We start from the raw sequence: 16544 nt of genomic DNA, 5'->3' as shown, positions 1-16544 counted from the left end.
AAAAAAAAAAAAAAAAAAAATGTAAATTGCAAATATGTAAATATGCTTTATATCACATCCCCTGTTTTAGATTTAAAAAAAATTAAGACAGTTCATCTCCAGTTTAGAGAGATGGAGATGGAGAGCTTCTCCTGCCTATATCCAGACAAGGTAACTTTAAAAAGGAAACAAATGCAGCATATGAGACACATTGGTTCCTCTATATTTAGAGCCAAGGCACAATAACCACATGCCTACTAAAATGCACATACTGTTAGACTTTATTTAACTTACCAGCTGGATTATGTTTGACACACTTAGCCAATCTGCTTGCTGGATACAATCACCACCTTCAACCAAGCCTTCATAACCCTATGAAGAGAAAAAAAAAACAAACAACTACATATTGCAAATAAAAGCCTCAACAATTTCATTTGAAACCATGACAGGACTATGCAGGGCATCATATTTCCAACTTGACTAATCTTTTTTTCCCCTAGGGTGTCCTGTATATACACATCACTAGCCAGTAAACCACATACCATGCTTATTTGATAGAAAACTATGACAATTTTTTATCTTTTTAATAATAACCTGTCCAGAAATACAGCTAAGTGAATGCAGTCTAATACAAACATGCACTGCATGTTGTGAATCTATCAGCATGCATAGGCTACAGTACTCTCCCTTTAAGTAACAAGGCATAACAGGCACATACAAAGCATGAAAAAAGAAACATGTAATCTGATTATATACTCATATAAGGCATCCCTAAGGAAAAAAAATTACCAGACCAGCCTCAGTACATGCTGACTAGCCCTCTAAACTGTAGTTCATAGCTATGGCTAAAAAGCACACTGTATGTAGTAACTAAGCATGATGTTATGCAGTGGTCCATAAATATATAATATCCTGCATAAATGTATAATATCCTAGAGATGCATTCATAATTCTGCTGCAGGACATTTGCTTGTTAATAGATCTATTTTGAACAGTTGAGCTTAGCATTTATAACAGCGTCTTTACATCACAAAAGGTTAAAGGGAATCTGTCACCGTGAAAATGCGATCAGCATCATGATATATATCAATGTGTTAAGCTCTTCCTGTTCTATATCTTTGTGGGAAAAGATTAAAGGAGAAATCCTGCGATTTCTAAAATGCGGCAGGTGCTGGGGGCAAATTGATTACAAGTAGGCACTTACCTCACCCCATTCCCGTGGTGAGTGGTGGGACTAGCCACGGGGCTCGCCGGAAGGCCTCCCCCCAAGTTGTGATGATAAGGCCTGTTGTGACGTGTCAGCCCCAGAGATCCCGTAGCCCAGTGGGGGTCCTAAGGCCAGTCCCATCACTCACTGCAGGCAGTGACTTGTAACTTATTGACTGCAATCTTTGCTCATTCTGGGCTTAAAGGGAACCTGTCACCCCCCGTGCCGGGGTGACAGGCTCCCGACCCCCCGTTAGAGCCCCATATACTTACCTAATCCCGCCGGGTCCCGCTTCTGGATCCGGTTGGGTGACGGAGATCTCAGCCGCTGCAGCCCGGCGCGCGCGCTGAGAGATGAGTCCAACGCTCATAGAGGATGACGGAGCGCTGGACTCTCCTGTCATTCTCTATGAGCGTTGGACTCATCTCTCAGCGCGTGCGCCGGGCTGCAGCGGCTGAGATCTCAGTCACCCGACCGGATCCAGAAGCGGGACCCGGCGGGATTAGGTAAGTATATGGGGCTCTAACGGGGGGTCGGGAGCCTGTCACCCCGGCACGGGGGGTGACAGGTTCGCTTTAAAGGTCCAACAGCCAGAGCCACAATGATAGGGCCACCCACTAGACTCCTGGAATGATCAGAGATTTCACTCAACAAATGACAAGTTATATCAAAAATTTTGCAATAAGATATATATCACTCTACACAACGTCTCTTGCTGTATAACAATAAGCTAATAATGTTTTCCCCCATTCCCTCCCCACATGAAAAGTTATATAGATCCTTAATATACATTGGTAGCAAATTCCAGCCCCTTACCCCACTTTCTCTGGTCCCGCTGGTACTGGAAGTGGCTGACTTCCGGGTTGAGGCCGCATCATCTTACAGCCCCGGGTGCCATCTGGGGTCGACACGTAGTGCCCATACGTCACGATCCGGAGCGTTCCTGGGGCTCCCGGGCACTCTCTTCCTTCCTTGGCACGCCTCTTAAACACTGCCATTGGTTAGCGTCTATCACAGTAGTTCCACTACTATTAGAACTGCAAGTCCCAGCGCACCCGATGGCCATACACTGAACTGACATGTTTATGGCCATGGACTTGCAGTACTAATAGTAGTGACATTGCTGTAGATAGCGCGGCAGGGTAAAGCAGGTCATACACTGACTGACAGTGTACAACCTGCTTTACCTGTGCCCCGGGGCCTACACCGCAGTGCACCGCCCCCTCTGCCCAGCACCGTTATCCACCTCCCGGGAGGAGCAGAGAGCATTGGTGGGACGCTCTGAGCTGTGGCGCCGCAATCACTGAGGCGGGCGGTGAGCCGCACTGACAGCTCCCGAGCCCCAGGCACAGTGAGCCCATCTGCCATCTACCGGTCAGCAGGAGCAGCAGATGGGCTCAGTGTGTCCGGGGCGGAGGGTTGGTCACTGCTGTCCGGGCCGATGCACTGCGGGGGTGGATAACGGAGCCAGGCAGAGGGGGGTGAATAACAGTGCTGGGCAGCACTGCAGGGTCAGCTCCGGGGACGACCCTCCCCCTGGAGATACTGTATAATGTATGAAGAACGGCGGCACCTGTGGGTGTATATGGGGTAATGCGCGGCAGGGTAAAGAAGGTTGTACACTGTTAGTCAGTGTATGACCTGCTTTACCCTGCCGCGCTATCTACAGCAATGTCACTACTATTAGTACTGCAAGTCCCAGCGCACCCGATGGCCAGACATGTCAGTTCAGTGTATTGCCATCGGGTGCGCTGGGACTTGCAGTTCTAACAGTAGTGGAACTACTGTGATAGACGCTAACCAATAGCAGCGTTTAAAAGGCGTGCCAAGCCAGGGAGGGAGTGCCGGGAGCCCCAGGAACGCCCCGGATCGTGACGTATGGGCACTACGTGTCGACCCCAGATGGCGCCCGAGGCTGTAAGATGATCCTGCCTCAACCCGGAAGTCAGCCACTCCAGGTACCAGCGGGACCAGGGAAAGTGGGGTAATAGGCTGGAATTTGCTACCAATGTATATTATGGATCTATATAACTTTTCATGTGGGGAGGGAATGGGGAAAAACCTTTTTCACCGCACTACCCATTTAATAGGCATATAGTGGCATATATCAACCATTGAGTCAACCCTTGTGCACCGAACATAAATGTACACCAAACATAGGGCTCTGACACTTTAATGTCTGATAAAAAAAAAAGACTACACACTGTCAGAACAAGTTATATGCTGACCATATAAAGATTTCAGCTCTGAAGTTACTACAGCTTTTAACACAGCTCCAGAATTCTAAAGATGCTGTAATTCAGGCTAAGCACTAGAAATACAGTATATACAGTATACAAAGTCACTCCACTTGTCATATAGATTAGGGTACATAAACTATAAAATACCTCATATATGTGGAAAACTTTAGCTCCAACATAAATACCCATGCGAGTCACAGCACGAACTGCAGCATTCATTCCTGTAAAATGAATAATTACAAAAAAAAAAGCAATTTTAGCATTTACTAAGGAATAACATTCATTTATGTAAAAAGAATTCTTTTCTGGATCTAGAAAACAAATAGAGCGGTACGTAGAGATGCTGAGCTGAATCAGCATCGAGATTACAGATGCCCCCAGAGACAATCCACAAGTCCTGGAGCGGTCTGTGATCTGAGAGGAAAACAAAGAAATTTTAAAGGAGAAGTCCGGCCAAAACTATTTTTTAATATGTTATTACTTATGGAAAGTTAGACAAATTTCTAATGTACATTAATTATGGGAAATGCACATATAGGGCTATTTCCCTAAATTTCGTAGATCAGGGAGACTTCAGATTCTCTAAAAAACCGTGACGTCACGAACCGGAGGTGTAATTACAATGGAGTGTCCAGCAGGGGCGCACTATATATAGAAGTCAATGAGTACCATTGACTTCTATATATAGTGCGCCCCTGCTGGACACTCCATTGGAATTACAATGGATGTGTATGGGAATGTACTATATAGTATGTTGTTGATTGAATACATTTATGGAATACTTTGGGGAGCAAGTGTCCTTGCTCCCCAAAGTAATCCATAAATGTATTTAACCAGTACGTTTGGAGGGCACCGAGCAGGGAGGGAGAGAAGTGCATGTACCTCCCCCCTCCCTCCCTGCTCGGTGCTGCTGCTGCTGCCACATATGCACAGTACTACTCCTCCATTATCTGTTCATATTATGAACAGATAATGGGGGAGTAGTACCTGTGCTATTCCGATAACGAACGCCGCCGCTACACAGCGGCTTGTCCCAAGAGCTTTAGTATGCCCCCTCCGCTGCTCTCCCTCCTCCACCCAGCTAACAAGTTGTAACTATAGCGCCACTCATTGCCGCCTCTCTCCGCCGCTTACTGCTTCTATCCACTGCTGCTTACTGCCTCTCTCCGCCGCCTCTCTCTGCTGGCACATACCGCTTCCCGGTCCGCACTGCATGCCGGACGGGGGCAGGAAGCACCTCACCCCGCAGGGAGCACAGCGCTCCCGTTGCTTCCAGTCCCCGGCTAGCATGCAGTGCGGACCGGGAAGCAGTATGTACCAGCAGAGAGAGGTGGCGGAGAGAGGCAGTAAGCAGCAGTGGATAGAAGCAGTAAGCGGCGGAGAGAGGCGGCGATGAGCGACGCTATAGTTACAACTTGTTAGCTGGGAGGAGGAGGGAGAGCGGCGGAGGGGGCATACTGAAGTGCTGGGACAAGCAGCTGTGCGGCGGCGGTGTTTGTTATCGGAATAGCACAGGTACTACTCCCCCATTATCTGTTCATAATATGAGCAGATAAAGGGGGGAGTAGTACTGTGCATATGTGGTGGCAGCAGCAGCACCGAGCAGGGAGGGAGGGGGGTAGAGGCACTTCTCTCCCTCCCTGCTCGGTGCCCTCCAATCGTACTAGTTAAATAAATTTATGGATTACTTTGGGGAGCAAGGACACTTGCTCCCCAAAGTATTCCATAAATGTATTCAATCAAAAACATACTGTCTATTACATTTACATACACATCCATTGTAATTCCAATGGAGTGTCCAGCAGGGGCGCACTATATATAGAAGTCAATGGTACTCATTGACTTCTATATATATAGTGCGCCACTGCTGGACACTACGTTGTAAGTACACCCCCGGTTCGTGACGTCACGGTTTTTTAGAGAATCTGAAGTCTCCCTGATCTACTAAATTAAGGGAAATTGCCCTATATGTACATTTCCCATAATTAATGTACATTAGAAATTTGTCTAACTTTCCATAAGTAATAACATATTAAAAAATAGTTTTGGCCGGAGTTGTCCTTTAAGTGTATACTCATGAGCTCCTGGCCACCAAGCAGAAAGCAGTGGTCAGTAACCTAGACAAGAGTCCTCAGCTCTGCTATCACAAGATACAGCCACTTATGATGTAGGCTGGGTGTGAAGATCACTACCTCTGGCTATATCTCAGAATCAGTAACCTTTGACATGTCTGAGGTAGGGATGAGCGAACCGGCCGAGGTTCGGGTTTGTATGAACCTGAACTCTCGGCTTCTGATTCCCACTGTCTGCCCGCTCCGTAAAGAGGGTGGATACAACCTTGAGGACCGCCTGGAAAAATGGGATACAGCCATAGCCATAGGCTGTATCCCAGTTTTCTAGGCGGTCCTCAGGCTGTATCCACACTCTCCACGGAGCAGCCAGACAGCAGGAATCAGAAGCCGATAGTTCAGGTTCATACAAACCCGAACCTTGGCCGGTTCGCTCTTCCCTAGTCTAAGGATAGTGTACCTGTCTTAATTTAAAAAAAAAAAAACTTTTGATATGTCACAGAGAAATGTCAAAAGTTTTGATCAGTGTGTGTGTTCACACCAGAAGTGATCGGGAGATAGAGCAGAGAGAGGGCCACAGCTGCAGCGTGTATGCTAAAGTGGTTCAGGTGTGTGGATCAGAGCAAGGAACGTGGTACAGAGCTGCAGCAAGGGGAAACTACTGCAAAGCAATACACACAGACGTGGCTGTATGAGAGCTCTGTGGTAAAAGATCCTATGAGTCACAGGCTGTCACATACCAACCCGTCAGATATCTTTGTGCTATGTGACTTTTGAACATGTAAGAAATATACAGAACAGTCCCTGAACTGTTTAGATCCACGTGCTGTTATAGACTGACCCTTGAGCAAGAGCTGAGGTGCAGTAACTACACACTGTACAGCTACCCTTAAAGGGGTTGTCCGGCGATAAAAAATTATTCACAGAATAACACACATTACAAAGTTATACAACTTTGTAATGTATGTTATGTCTGTGAATGGCCCCCTTCCCCGTGTCCCACCACCCCCACCCGTGTACCCGGAAGTGTGGTGCGCTATACATTACCTGTCACGTGCCGACCACGGTCTCCGATCCTCAGCAGTGACGTCTTCTTCGGGAGGCCCTCTGCAGCGTCATCCGAAGCTTAGCCGCGATTGGCTTAGCATAACTGTGCTTAGCCAATCGCGGCTGAGCGGCTGATGACGCGGCCACGTCATCAGCTGCTCAGCCGCGATTGGCTGAGCACAGTTATGCTCAGCCAATCGCGGCTGAGCTTCGGATGACGCTGCAGAGGGTGGCCGGCACTCGGGAAGATCCGCCGGCCTCCCGAAGAAGACGTCACTGCTGAGAATCGGAGACCGTGGACGACACGAGATGCGGTGAGTATAATGCACCACACTTCCGGGTCTAGCGTGGGTGGGGGGAAACACGGGGAAGGGGGCCATTCACAGACATAACATACATTACAAAGTTGTATAACTTTGTAATGTGTGTTATTCTGTGAATTTTTTATCGCCGGACAACCCCTTTAATGTCTGCCTCTCTCGTGAACACACACACACACAGCCTGCTGCAGCCATAGCACACACACACACACAGCCTGCTGCAGCCATAGCACACACACACACAGCCTGCTGCAGCCATAGCACACACACACACACAGCCTGCTGCAGCCATAGCACACACACACACACAGCCTGCTGCAGCCATAGCACACACACACACACAGCCTGCTGCAGCCATAGCACACACACACACAGCCTGCTGCAGCCATAGCACACACACACACAGCCTGCTGCAGCCATAGCACACACACACACACAGCCTGCTGCAGCCATAGCACACACACACACACAGCCTGCTGCAGCCATAGCACACACACACACACAGCCTGCTGCAGCCATAGCACACACACACACAGCCTGCTGCAGCCATAGCACACACACACACAGCCTGCTGCAGCCATAGCACACACACACACAGCCTGCTGCAGCCATAGCACACACACACACAGCCTGCTGCAGCCATAGCACACACACACACAGCCTGCTGCAGCCATAGCACACACACACACACAGCCTGCTGCAGCCATAGCGCACACACACACAGCCTGCTGCAGCCATAGCGCACACACACACAGCCTGCTGCAGCCATAGCGCACACACACAGCCTGCTGCAGCCATAGCACACACACACACAGCCTGCTGCAGCCATAGCGCACACACACACAGCCTGCTGCAGCCATAGCGCACACACACAGCCTGCTGCAGCCATAGCGCACACACACAGCCTGCTGCAGCCATAGCGCACACACACAGCCTGCTGCAGCCATAGCGCACACACACAGCCTGCTGCAGCCATAGCGCACACACACAGCCTGCTGCAGCCATAGCGCACACACACAGCCTGCTGCAGCCATAGCGCACACACACAGCCTGCTGCAGCCATAGCGCACACACACAGCCTGCTGCAGCCATAGCGCACACACACAGCCTGCTGCAGCCATAGTGCACACACACACAGCCTGCTGCAGCCATAGTGCACACACACACAGCCTGCTGCAGCCATAGTGCACACACACACAGCCTGCTGCAGCCATAGTGCACACACACACAGCCTGCTGCAGCCATAACGCACACACACACTGCCTGCTGCAGCCATAGCACACAGCCTGTGGCAGACTTTATCAGAACACTGCAGACCTGACTTCACGAAGGAAGGTAAGGGACCTCCGGCAGTCAGGAAATGCGATCGGGACCCCCGGGGGTCCCAATCGCTAATTGACCAGAGATGCTCCGGTCACTTATACTTAAACGCTGTGGTCGCTGTGCGATCACGGCATTTAAGGGGTTAATGGCAGGCAGCGTGATCGGGCGCAGATAGCAGCCGGTCCTCACTGTCTATAGAGCGAGCTCAGTCTGCTCCATAGCCCGGGACCTTGGCAGGGCGTACATTTACACGCTCCTGAGTTAAGGCACAGGCAGTGGGGGCGTAAATGTACGCCCATGGTCGTTAAGGGGTTAAAGCCAAGGCCCAGGGGCAAGCTGTAAAAAAGAATCCGGCATAAACTGCCCTCAGCAATCGATCACATTTCAGTGTTCAGCTCCGGAAAAATAAAAGCTGAGCTGTGATTGGTTACTATGAGAAGATGACACCAGTTTTTGTTTTACACAGTTTGATAAATCTGGGCCTAAGTTTATCTCTGAAATGCTGCAGCGTTATAGAGTAAAACGTATATGTTATGAATGAGGGAGCCTGTCAGGATTTCATGCTGCATGTAATTCGGCCAGCATACATCTACTTACAGACTGCAAAAAGTGTGTGGTGTGTGGTGTGTGTGGTGTGTGTGTGTGTGTGTGTTCATCTGCACCCTCACAACAGTCACACTATCCACGCCCTCCAGCACAATGTTCCCCAACCTGGAGCTCGTGTAAAACTTCATCTGTCAGTGCTGTACTTTTACCCCAGCCGGACAGCCCGACATGGCGGAGCCCGGCGTGCGGGAACCACTGAGGCACAGGCTGGCTTCCCGGCGAGCGCAGCCCTGGTGCAGCAGAGACATAAGCGGATCATGTGCTTTGTACTGACCTTGGGCATCTCCTCCGCTCGTCAGCACAGCTATAGCCTTCCCGGCTCCTGACATCCGCAGCTTCTCCAGATCTGAGGCGGACATGTTTCTGTGCAGGGATCAGTGGATGGGATGAGTGCCCCCTGTTCATACAGCAGCAGCCAGTGTAACTGGAATGTACGTGCTGATGGTCGGGTAATTTCCTATTGGCGCGACCTTTGGCCCCTCCTCGTTACGCGGAGCGGAGGGAGTGCGCTGTGTGCGGGGGACTGTGAGCGCCCCTATGCTCGCTCTGTCACAGCAGCCGCTCCTGCTCGTCAGTACCAGTTCCCGTTACTACCTGGTGGGGGCGCTATGTACTTCGGGGAAGCACGAAGTGACATGATTCACGCCAACCGCTATTGGAAATGAAAGCAGCGCCCTGATTGGATGGCAGGACAACTACTTTACCTCTACACTCAGTTCCTAATGTCTCCGGCAGGGGCGGTACTGGGATCGTAGGCAAGTTACATAGAACAAGCACTGCCATAGAACATAGGTATAGCTTACCCCTTCATGGATATTACTCTATATAACGCCTGTACCCGAGTATTGCCAGCCCTGCTGCTGCCAGATAATTTGTAGTACCGTATATACAAGAATATATCTGCATAATATAGCCCTGTACTTACAAACAGCGCTATCCCAGGGCTATACCCTCCACACCAATATTCCCTTTATTACAGCATCATCCAGTGATTCACAAGTAACCACTGCTTAGAGTCACGCTGATCAGGGCCTCATACCCTAATGGTGCCTCATACCGAAATAACGCCCCCTCCCTGTGCAGCCATGTAATTATAGGTGATTTTTAGCCAGGGTCCCTTTAACCAGAAGGCAGATGGTGCACAGGGTTAAAGTCACATGACATCCCCCTACCCCTGTTATGGGCACTCATAGTTAAAGGGGTAGTGCGGCGCTAATCATTTATTCATTTATTCTAGCGTTGGTGGGGGGAAAACACGGAGAAGGGGGCCATTCACATACATAACACACATTACAAAGTTGTATAACTTTGTAATGTGTGTTATTTTGTGAATAAATGTTTAGCGCCGCACTACCCCTTTAAATGCGGCAGCACTGACAGAGCAGGAGGCATTGGCTCCTTCCCAGTCAGTTACTCTTGTGGGCACAGGCAGTGTTTTGGCTGCAGTGACTCTCTCCTTGAGGTCCTGGTGCCCGTCACCTGACCGCAAGGAGAGAGCAGCCTCTTGTGACCACAGGCAAAGCACTGCCTGCGGCCACAAGAGTGCAAAAAAAGGAGACGTGCGGTTCCTGGTGAAGCACACAGGGGTCTATATACTACTGGGGGCAGCGCAATGGGGTCTATATACTACTGACGGCATCACACAGGGGGGTCTATATACTACTGGGGGCAGCACAATGGGGTATATATACTACTGATGGCATCACACAGGGGGGTCTATATACTACTGGGGCAGCACAATGGGGTATATATACTACTGATGGCATCACACGGGGGGTCTATATACTACTGGGGGCAGCACAATGGGGTCTATATACTCTTGGGCGCAGCACTCAAGGGGTCTATATATTACTGGGAGCAGCACAATGGGGTCTATATACTACTGACGGCATCACACATGGGGGGGGTCTATATACTACTGGGGGCAGCACAATGGGGTATATATACCACTGACTGCATCACACAGGGGGGGTCTATATACTACTGGGGGCAGCACAATGGGGTCTATATACTATTGGGCGCAGCACTCAAGCGGTCTATATATTACTGGGAGCAGCACAATGGGGTCTATATACTACTTACGGCATCACACATGGGGGGTTTATATACTACTGGGGGCAGCACAATGGGGTCTATATACCACTGACTGCATCACACAGGGGGGGTCTATATACTACTGAGGGCAGCACAATGGGGTCTATATACTATTGGGCGCAGCACTCAAGCGGTCTATATATTACTGGGAGCAGCACACAGGGGGTCTATATGCTACTGGGGGCAGCACACAGAGGGTCTATGTACACTGCTAAAAAAAATAAAGGGAACATTCAAATAACACATCCTAGATCTGAATGAATGAAATATTCTCAATGAATACTTTGTTCTGTACAAAGTTGAATGTGCTGACAACAAAATCACACAAAAATCATCAATAGAAATCAAATCTATTAACCAATGGAGGCCTGGATTTGGAGTCACACACAAAATTAAAGTTGAAAAACAAACTCCAGGCTGATCCAACTTTAAAGTAATGTCCTTTAAACATGTCAAAATGAGGCTCAGTATTGTGTGTGGCCTCCATGTGCCTGTATGACTTCCCTACAAAGCCTGGGCATGCTTCTAATGAGGTGTTGGATGGTCTTCTGAGGGATCTTCTCCCAGACTTGGACTAAACCATCCGCCAACTCATGGACAGTCTGTGGTGCAACAGGATGTTGGTGGATAGAGCGAGACATGATGTCCCAGATGTGCTCAATCGGATTCAGGTCTGGGGAACAGGAGGGCCAGTCCATGGCTTCAATGCCTTCATCTTGCAGGAACTGCTGACACACTCCAACCACATGAGGTCTAGCACTGTCCTGCATTAGGAGGAACCTAGGGCCAACCGCACCAGCATATTGTCTCACAAGGGGTCTAAGGATCTCATCTCGGTACCTAATGGCAGTCAGGCTACCTCTGGTGAGCACATGGAGGGCTGTGTGGCCCTCCAAAGAAATGCCACCCCACATCATTACTGACTGACCCACTGCCAAACCAGTCTGCTAAAGGATGTTGCAGGCAGCAAATCACTCTCCATGGCATCTCCAGATTCTGTCACGTCTGTCAGGTGCTCAGTGTGAACCTTTCATTTGTGAAGAGCACAGGGCGTCAGTGTCGAATTTGGCAATCCTGGTGTTCTCTGGCAAAGGCAAGCGACCTGCACAGTGTTGGGTTGTGAGCACAACCCCCATCTGTGGGTTTCTAACGATTTTTGCAGACACATGAACATTTGTGGCCTGCTAGAGGTAATTTTGCAGGGTTCTGGCATTACTACTCCTGTTCCTCCTAGCGCAAATACGGAGATAGTGATCCCGCTGCTGGGTTGTTGCCCTCCTATGGCCTCCTCCACGTCTCCTGGTGTACTGTCCTGTCTCCTGGTAGCTCTCCAGCCTCTGGACACTACGCTGACAGACACAGCAAACCTTCTTGCCACAGCTCGCATTGATGTGCCATAATGGATGAGCTGCACCACCTGAGCCACCTGTGTGGGTTGTAGAGTCCATCTCATGCTACCATGAGTATGAAAGCACCACCAACATTCAAAAGTGACCAAAACATCAGCCAGAAAGCATAGGTACTGAGAAGTGGTCTGGGGTCCCCACCTGCAGAACCACTCCTTTATTGAGTGTGTCTTGTGAATCAGTGTTGCTTTCTAAGTGGACAGTTTGATTTCACAGAAGTTTGATTTACTTGGAGTTATTTTGTGTTGTTTAAGCAATCCCTTTATTTTTTTGAGCAGTGTACTACTGGGGGCAGCACACAAGGTGTCTATATACTACTGGGGGAAGCACACAGGGTGTCTATACTACTGGAGAAGCACACAGGGGTCTATACTACATTGGGGATGCACAAAGAAGCCTGATACTATATGGGGACTGCACAGAGGGGCCTATATTATATAGGGACCTTTCTACTCTACTAGGGCACAGAACATACCTAATTATTAAGTGGGGGCACAGGGACACCTTAAAACGAAGGGGGCACCGAGGAGTGTAACTACAGGGGACCTAACTACTGTATGTGTTGGAGCCGAAAATGTTTCTCGGGCAGATTCTGAAGAGAGGATTTACAGCCAGGAGAAGACTTCAAGGTGACCCAGGCTGGATGAAGGGAAAAAGAAAAACTGAAAGACTTTGATGAAGATGCCACCTGTGAGCCACTGGATGTAACAGCACTTTGTTAAAGGGTTGTAGTGATAGTGGTCATGGTGTGGCAGTATTATGTAACAATATCATTGATGATATCTTTCTGTTTTGTTCAGAGCAGTTTAGAGGCAATATGTAATCACTGTATGGTGGAAATAGTGTTAAAGTTAACTACCATATGTATTGGGGCTTTTAAAGTGAATGTACCATCAGGCCCGGGCTCAAGCACTGTTTATACTGTGTATGGGGCACCAATTCTGATAACACTGGGTTCAGGGGGGGGGGGAGCGCCAAAAAGGGAGGAGGGGCCCAATCTTGAGGGCTTTGCATCGGGCCCACCAGTGTATTAAAACAGCCCTGCATTTAGCCCTCATATTGTAATGCCCCCAGAAAAGAAATACTCACCTAGTCCATGCTCCAGCCTGTCATCCCCGGCAGCTGCTGTATGTCCTGCATGAAATGTTTCTTTTCAGTCTGACACAGTGCTCTCTGCTGACATCTCTGTCTGAGACAGGAACTGTCCAGAGCAGCAGCAAATCCCCATAGAAAACCTCTCCTGCGCTGCACAGTTTCTGCAGGACATAGTGCATAGAGCACTGTGTCAGACTGAAAAAAAAAAAAAAGCAGCAGCTGATAAGTATGGGAAGACTTGAGATTTTTAACCCCTTCCCCCAATATGATGTCCAGGGACGTCATGAAAAGCAGTGCCATACTGCATCATGACGTCCCTGGATGTCATGCTTTCCCTGTCTCCCCCCTCTGTCCCTAAGTGAGATCGGGCAGCAGGAGGAGGCTGTTGCCACTGCCCGGAAGGGAGCTGTGCTCCCCCCTGGGCAGTTAACCCCATAGACGCCGCGGTCGCTGCGACGGGGAGATTCACTGTCTTTCACTGTCTCCCGACGATTGGGCAACGGGAGGAGGCTGCGGCACATTGCCTCCTCCCGCTGCCACTCCTAGATCCTCCCCTAGGCCCACCTTTCCCCTTTCATGTCCCTCCCCCCTTAGCCCGCTCCCTCCCCGTGGTCTCCCTCTCTGTGCTACCTCCCCCTCCCCCCGTGCGAACGATCTCACAACTCCGGGGGGATGTTACCATAGTAACCCAGACGCAGCCTGAGGCAGGGACCTAATCATTTTAATGAGCTGTCAGCTCTATTGCTGACAGCTCATTCCCTATGTAATGCATTACAGCACAGATCATGTGCTGTATTGCACTATATATATATATATATATATATATATATATATATATATATATATGTATATATATATATATATATATGTATATATATACCTGAAAAAGTTACAGTAAAAGAAAAACACACACACAAATAAATATATAATTAAAACAAATAAAAACATAAATAAATAATACAATATACACATTCCCTATCCCCCTTTATAAATGATCCCCCTATAAATAAAGTACATATATTTGGTATCTCGGCGTCCGAATGACCCCGTCTATTAACCCGTTACAATAATTATCCCACCCGATTAATGCCATTTAAAAAAAAAATAATTTTTTGTTAATCCTGCCCCCTAAAAAATATAGAAAAAAGTTATCAAAATGTCACATGTACCCAAAAGGTGTACCACTAAAAACGTCAGCTTATGCTGCAAAAAAAAAAAAAACCCTCACCCCTTAAATGCCATAAACTATAACTAAAGCTATATACAATGGATATCACTTTATACCGCGTATTCTGGAAGGACCGTCGTCAACTCCCCATAACTGACCCTGCTGTCTTAGATTCCAGGTTCCCTTGCCACCATCAAGAAGGGGATGTTGAGACATTTTCTGACTGCGGAACGTATGGTTATCCCCCGACACTGGAAAACACCCGTAGTTCCTACAATGATAGAGTGGCTTAGTGAACTCAGGGACCTGGGTAGAATGGAGGAATTGGTTGCAGAGGCTCATGATTAGTCTACTAAATATGAAAAAGTGTGGTTTCCCTGGCGTTTGTTTATGGACTCAGAGGCCTTTTCTGCTCTCATCCGTTAGGTATGGGACCCTTATACTTTTAAGGCACTGTAACTACTGCAGTGTTTGATTTCATGATCTGCTCCCTGCCTGCCTCCTCTCCTCCTCCCTTATTCTCCTGCTCTCTACTTCAGTCTCTTTTTTTTCTTCTCTTTCTATTCCCTCTCTTATAACCTGCATGACATTTATTATGCCTTCTGTTTTGGCTTCTATGACACTGCCGAGTTGGTGGTGTGGATGTTTGGAACTGCTGATATTACACTCAGGGCCGGCGTCAGCACCCGGCTAAGTAGGGCAAATGCCGGGGCCCCCAGCTCCTCTAGGGGCCCACTCCCGTTTGTTACTACATTTTTTTTGTTAGTAAAAAAGAATAAAAAGTGTAGTAACAAAGGGGACTGGGCCCCTAGAGGCCGCATGTGACAGTTAGGGGCCCGCCGATCCATACTGGGGCCCCCGAGCACCTGTCTTCCATCAAAAATCTTCCCTACAGCCGAGTAGGAAAGAGGACCTTTGAGTCTGAAGGACCTTTGATGATGTCACAGGTGATCGGACACATGACCTGATAGAGGGCAGCAGGTAGGCTCTGCAAACTAAGTGTCCTGTATGTGCTGGTTCTTCTACTTGTTTTGTGTATAGAGGTCCTGCTGTAATATATCTATATCTATTACAGCAGGATATATATATATATATATATATATATCCTGCTGTAATAGATATAGATATATTACAGCAGGACCTCTATACACAAAACAACTAGATATCTGTATCTATCTATCTCCTATCTATCTATCTCCTATCTATCTCCTATCTATCTATCTCCTATCTATCTATCTATCTATCTATCTATCTATCTATCTATCTATCTATCTCCTATCTATCTATCTATCTATCTATCTATCTCCTATCTATCTATCTATCTATCTCCTATCTATCTATCTATCTATCTATCTATCTATCTATCTATCTCCTATCTATCTATCTATCTATCTATCTATCTATCTATCTATCTATCTATCTCCTATCTATCTATCTATCTCCTATCTATCTCCTATCTATCTCCTATCTATCTCCTATCTATCTCCTATCTATCTCCTATCTATCTCCTATCTGTCTGTCTATCTATCTATTTCCCTATCTCCTATCTATCATATGAACATGGTGAGACCTCTAGTTCTCCTATATTCAGGCCCTGTAGTGATATACAGTGTGTGTGTGTGTGTGTATATTATATATATATATATATATATATATATATATATATACACACATACACACTGTATATCACTGCATGGCCTGTATATAGGAGAACTAGAGGTCTCACCATGTTCATATTATAAATAAATAAATATATATATATATATATATATATATATATATATATATATATATAATGCTGGTGCTGCTAGTTCTCTAGTATACAGCTCCTGCTCTGTGTGTGTGTGTGTGTATGTATATATATATATATACACACACACACACACACACACACAAGGAGCTGTATACTAGAGAACTAGCAGCACCAGTATGATATATATATATAATCCTGTGACTGGGTCTGACTCCTCCAGAGTCCTGACTACCGCAG

The 16544-nt window shown here is 47.7% G+C and overlaps 1 protein-coding gene across 1 annotated transcript in view; it reads right to left on the bottom strand.

Annotated features, from left to right (window-relative positions):
- The window catches only part of PFKL (phosphofructokinase, liver type), a 71465-nt gene extending 62081 nt beyond the window's left edge, over positions 1-9384 (bottom strand). Inside the window, exons 1-3 of the mRNA XM_069983583.1 lie at positions 9066-9384; positions 3574-3647; positions 274-351 (exon numbers count right to left, since the gene is read on the bottom strand). Of these exons, the coding sequence (XP_069839684.1) occupies positions 274-351; positions 3574-3647; positions 9066-9150 (237 nt within the window). The 5' untranslated portion in view covers positions 9151-9384. The remainder of the gene's footprint in view (positions 1-273; positions 352-3573; positions 3648-9065) is intronic.
- Between the last annotated feature and the right edge of the window lie 7160 nt (positions 9385-16544).

Source organism: Dendropsophus ebraccatus, chromosome 9, assembly GCF_027789765.1.
Source record: "Dendropsophus ebraccatus isolate aDenEbr1 chromosome 9, aDenEbr1.pat, whole genome shotgun sequence".
Classification (NCBI taxonomy): domain Eukaryota; kingdom Metazoa; phylum Chordata; class Amphibia; order Anura; family Hylidae; genus Dendropsophus; species Dendropsophus ebraccatus.
Note: the sequence above shows the minus strand (reverse complement) of the source record. Positions and strands in the feature narration are given on the sequence as shown.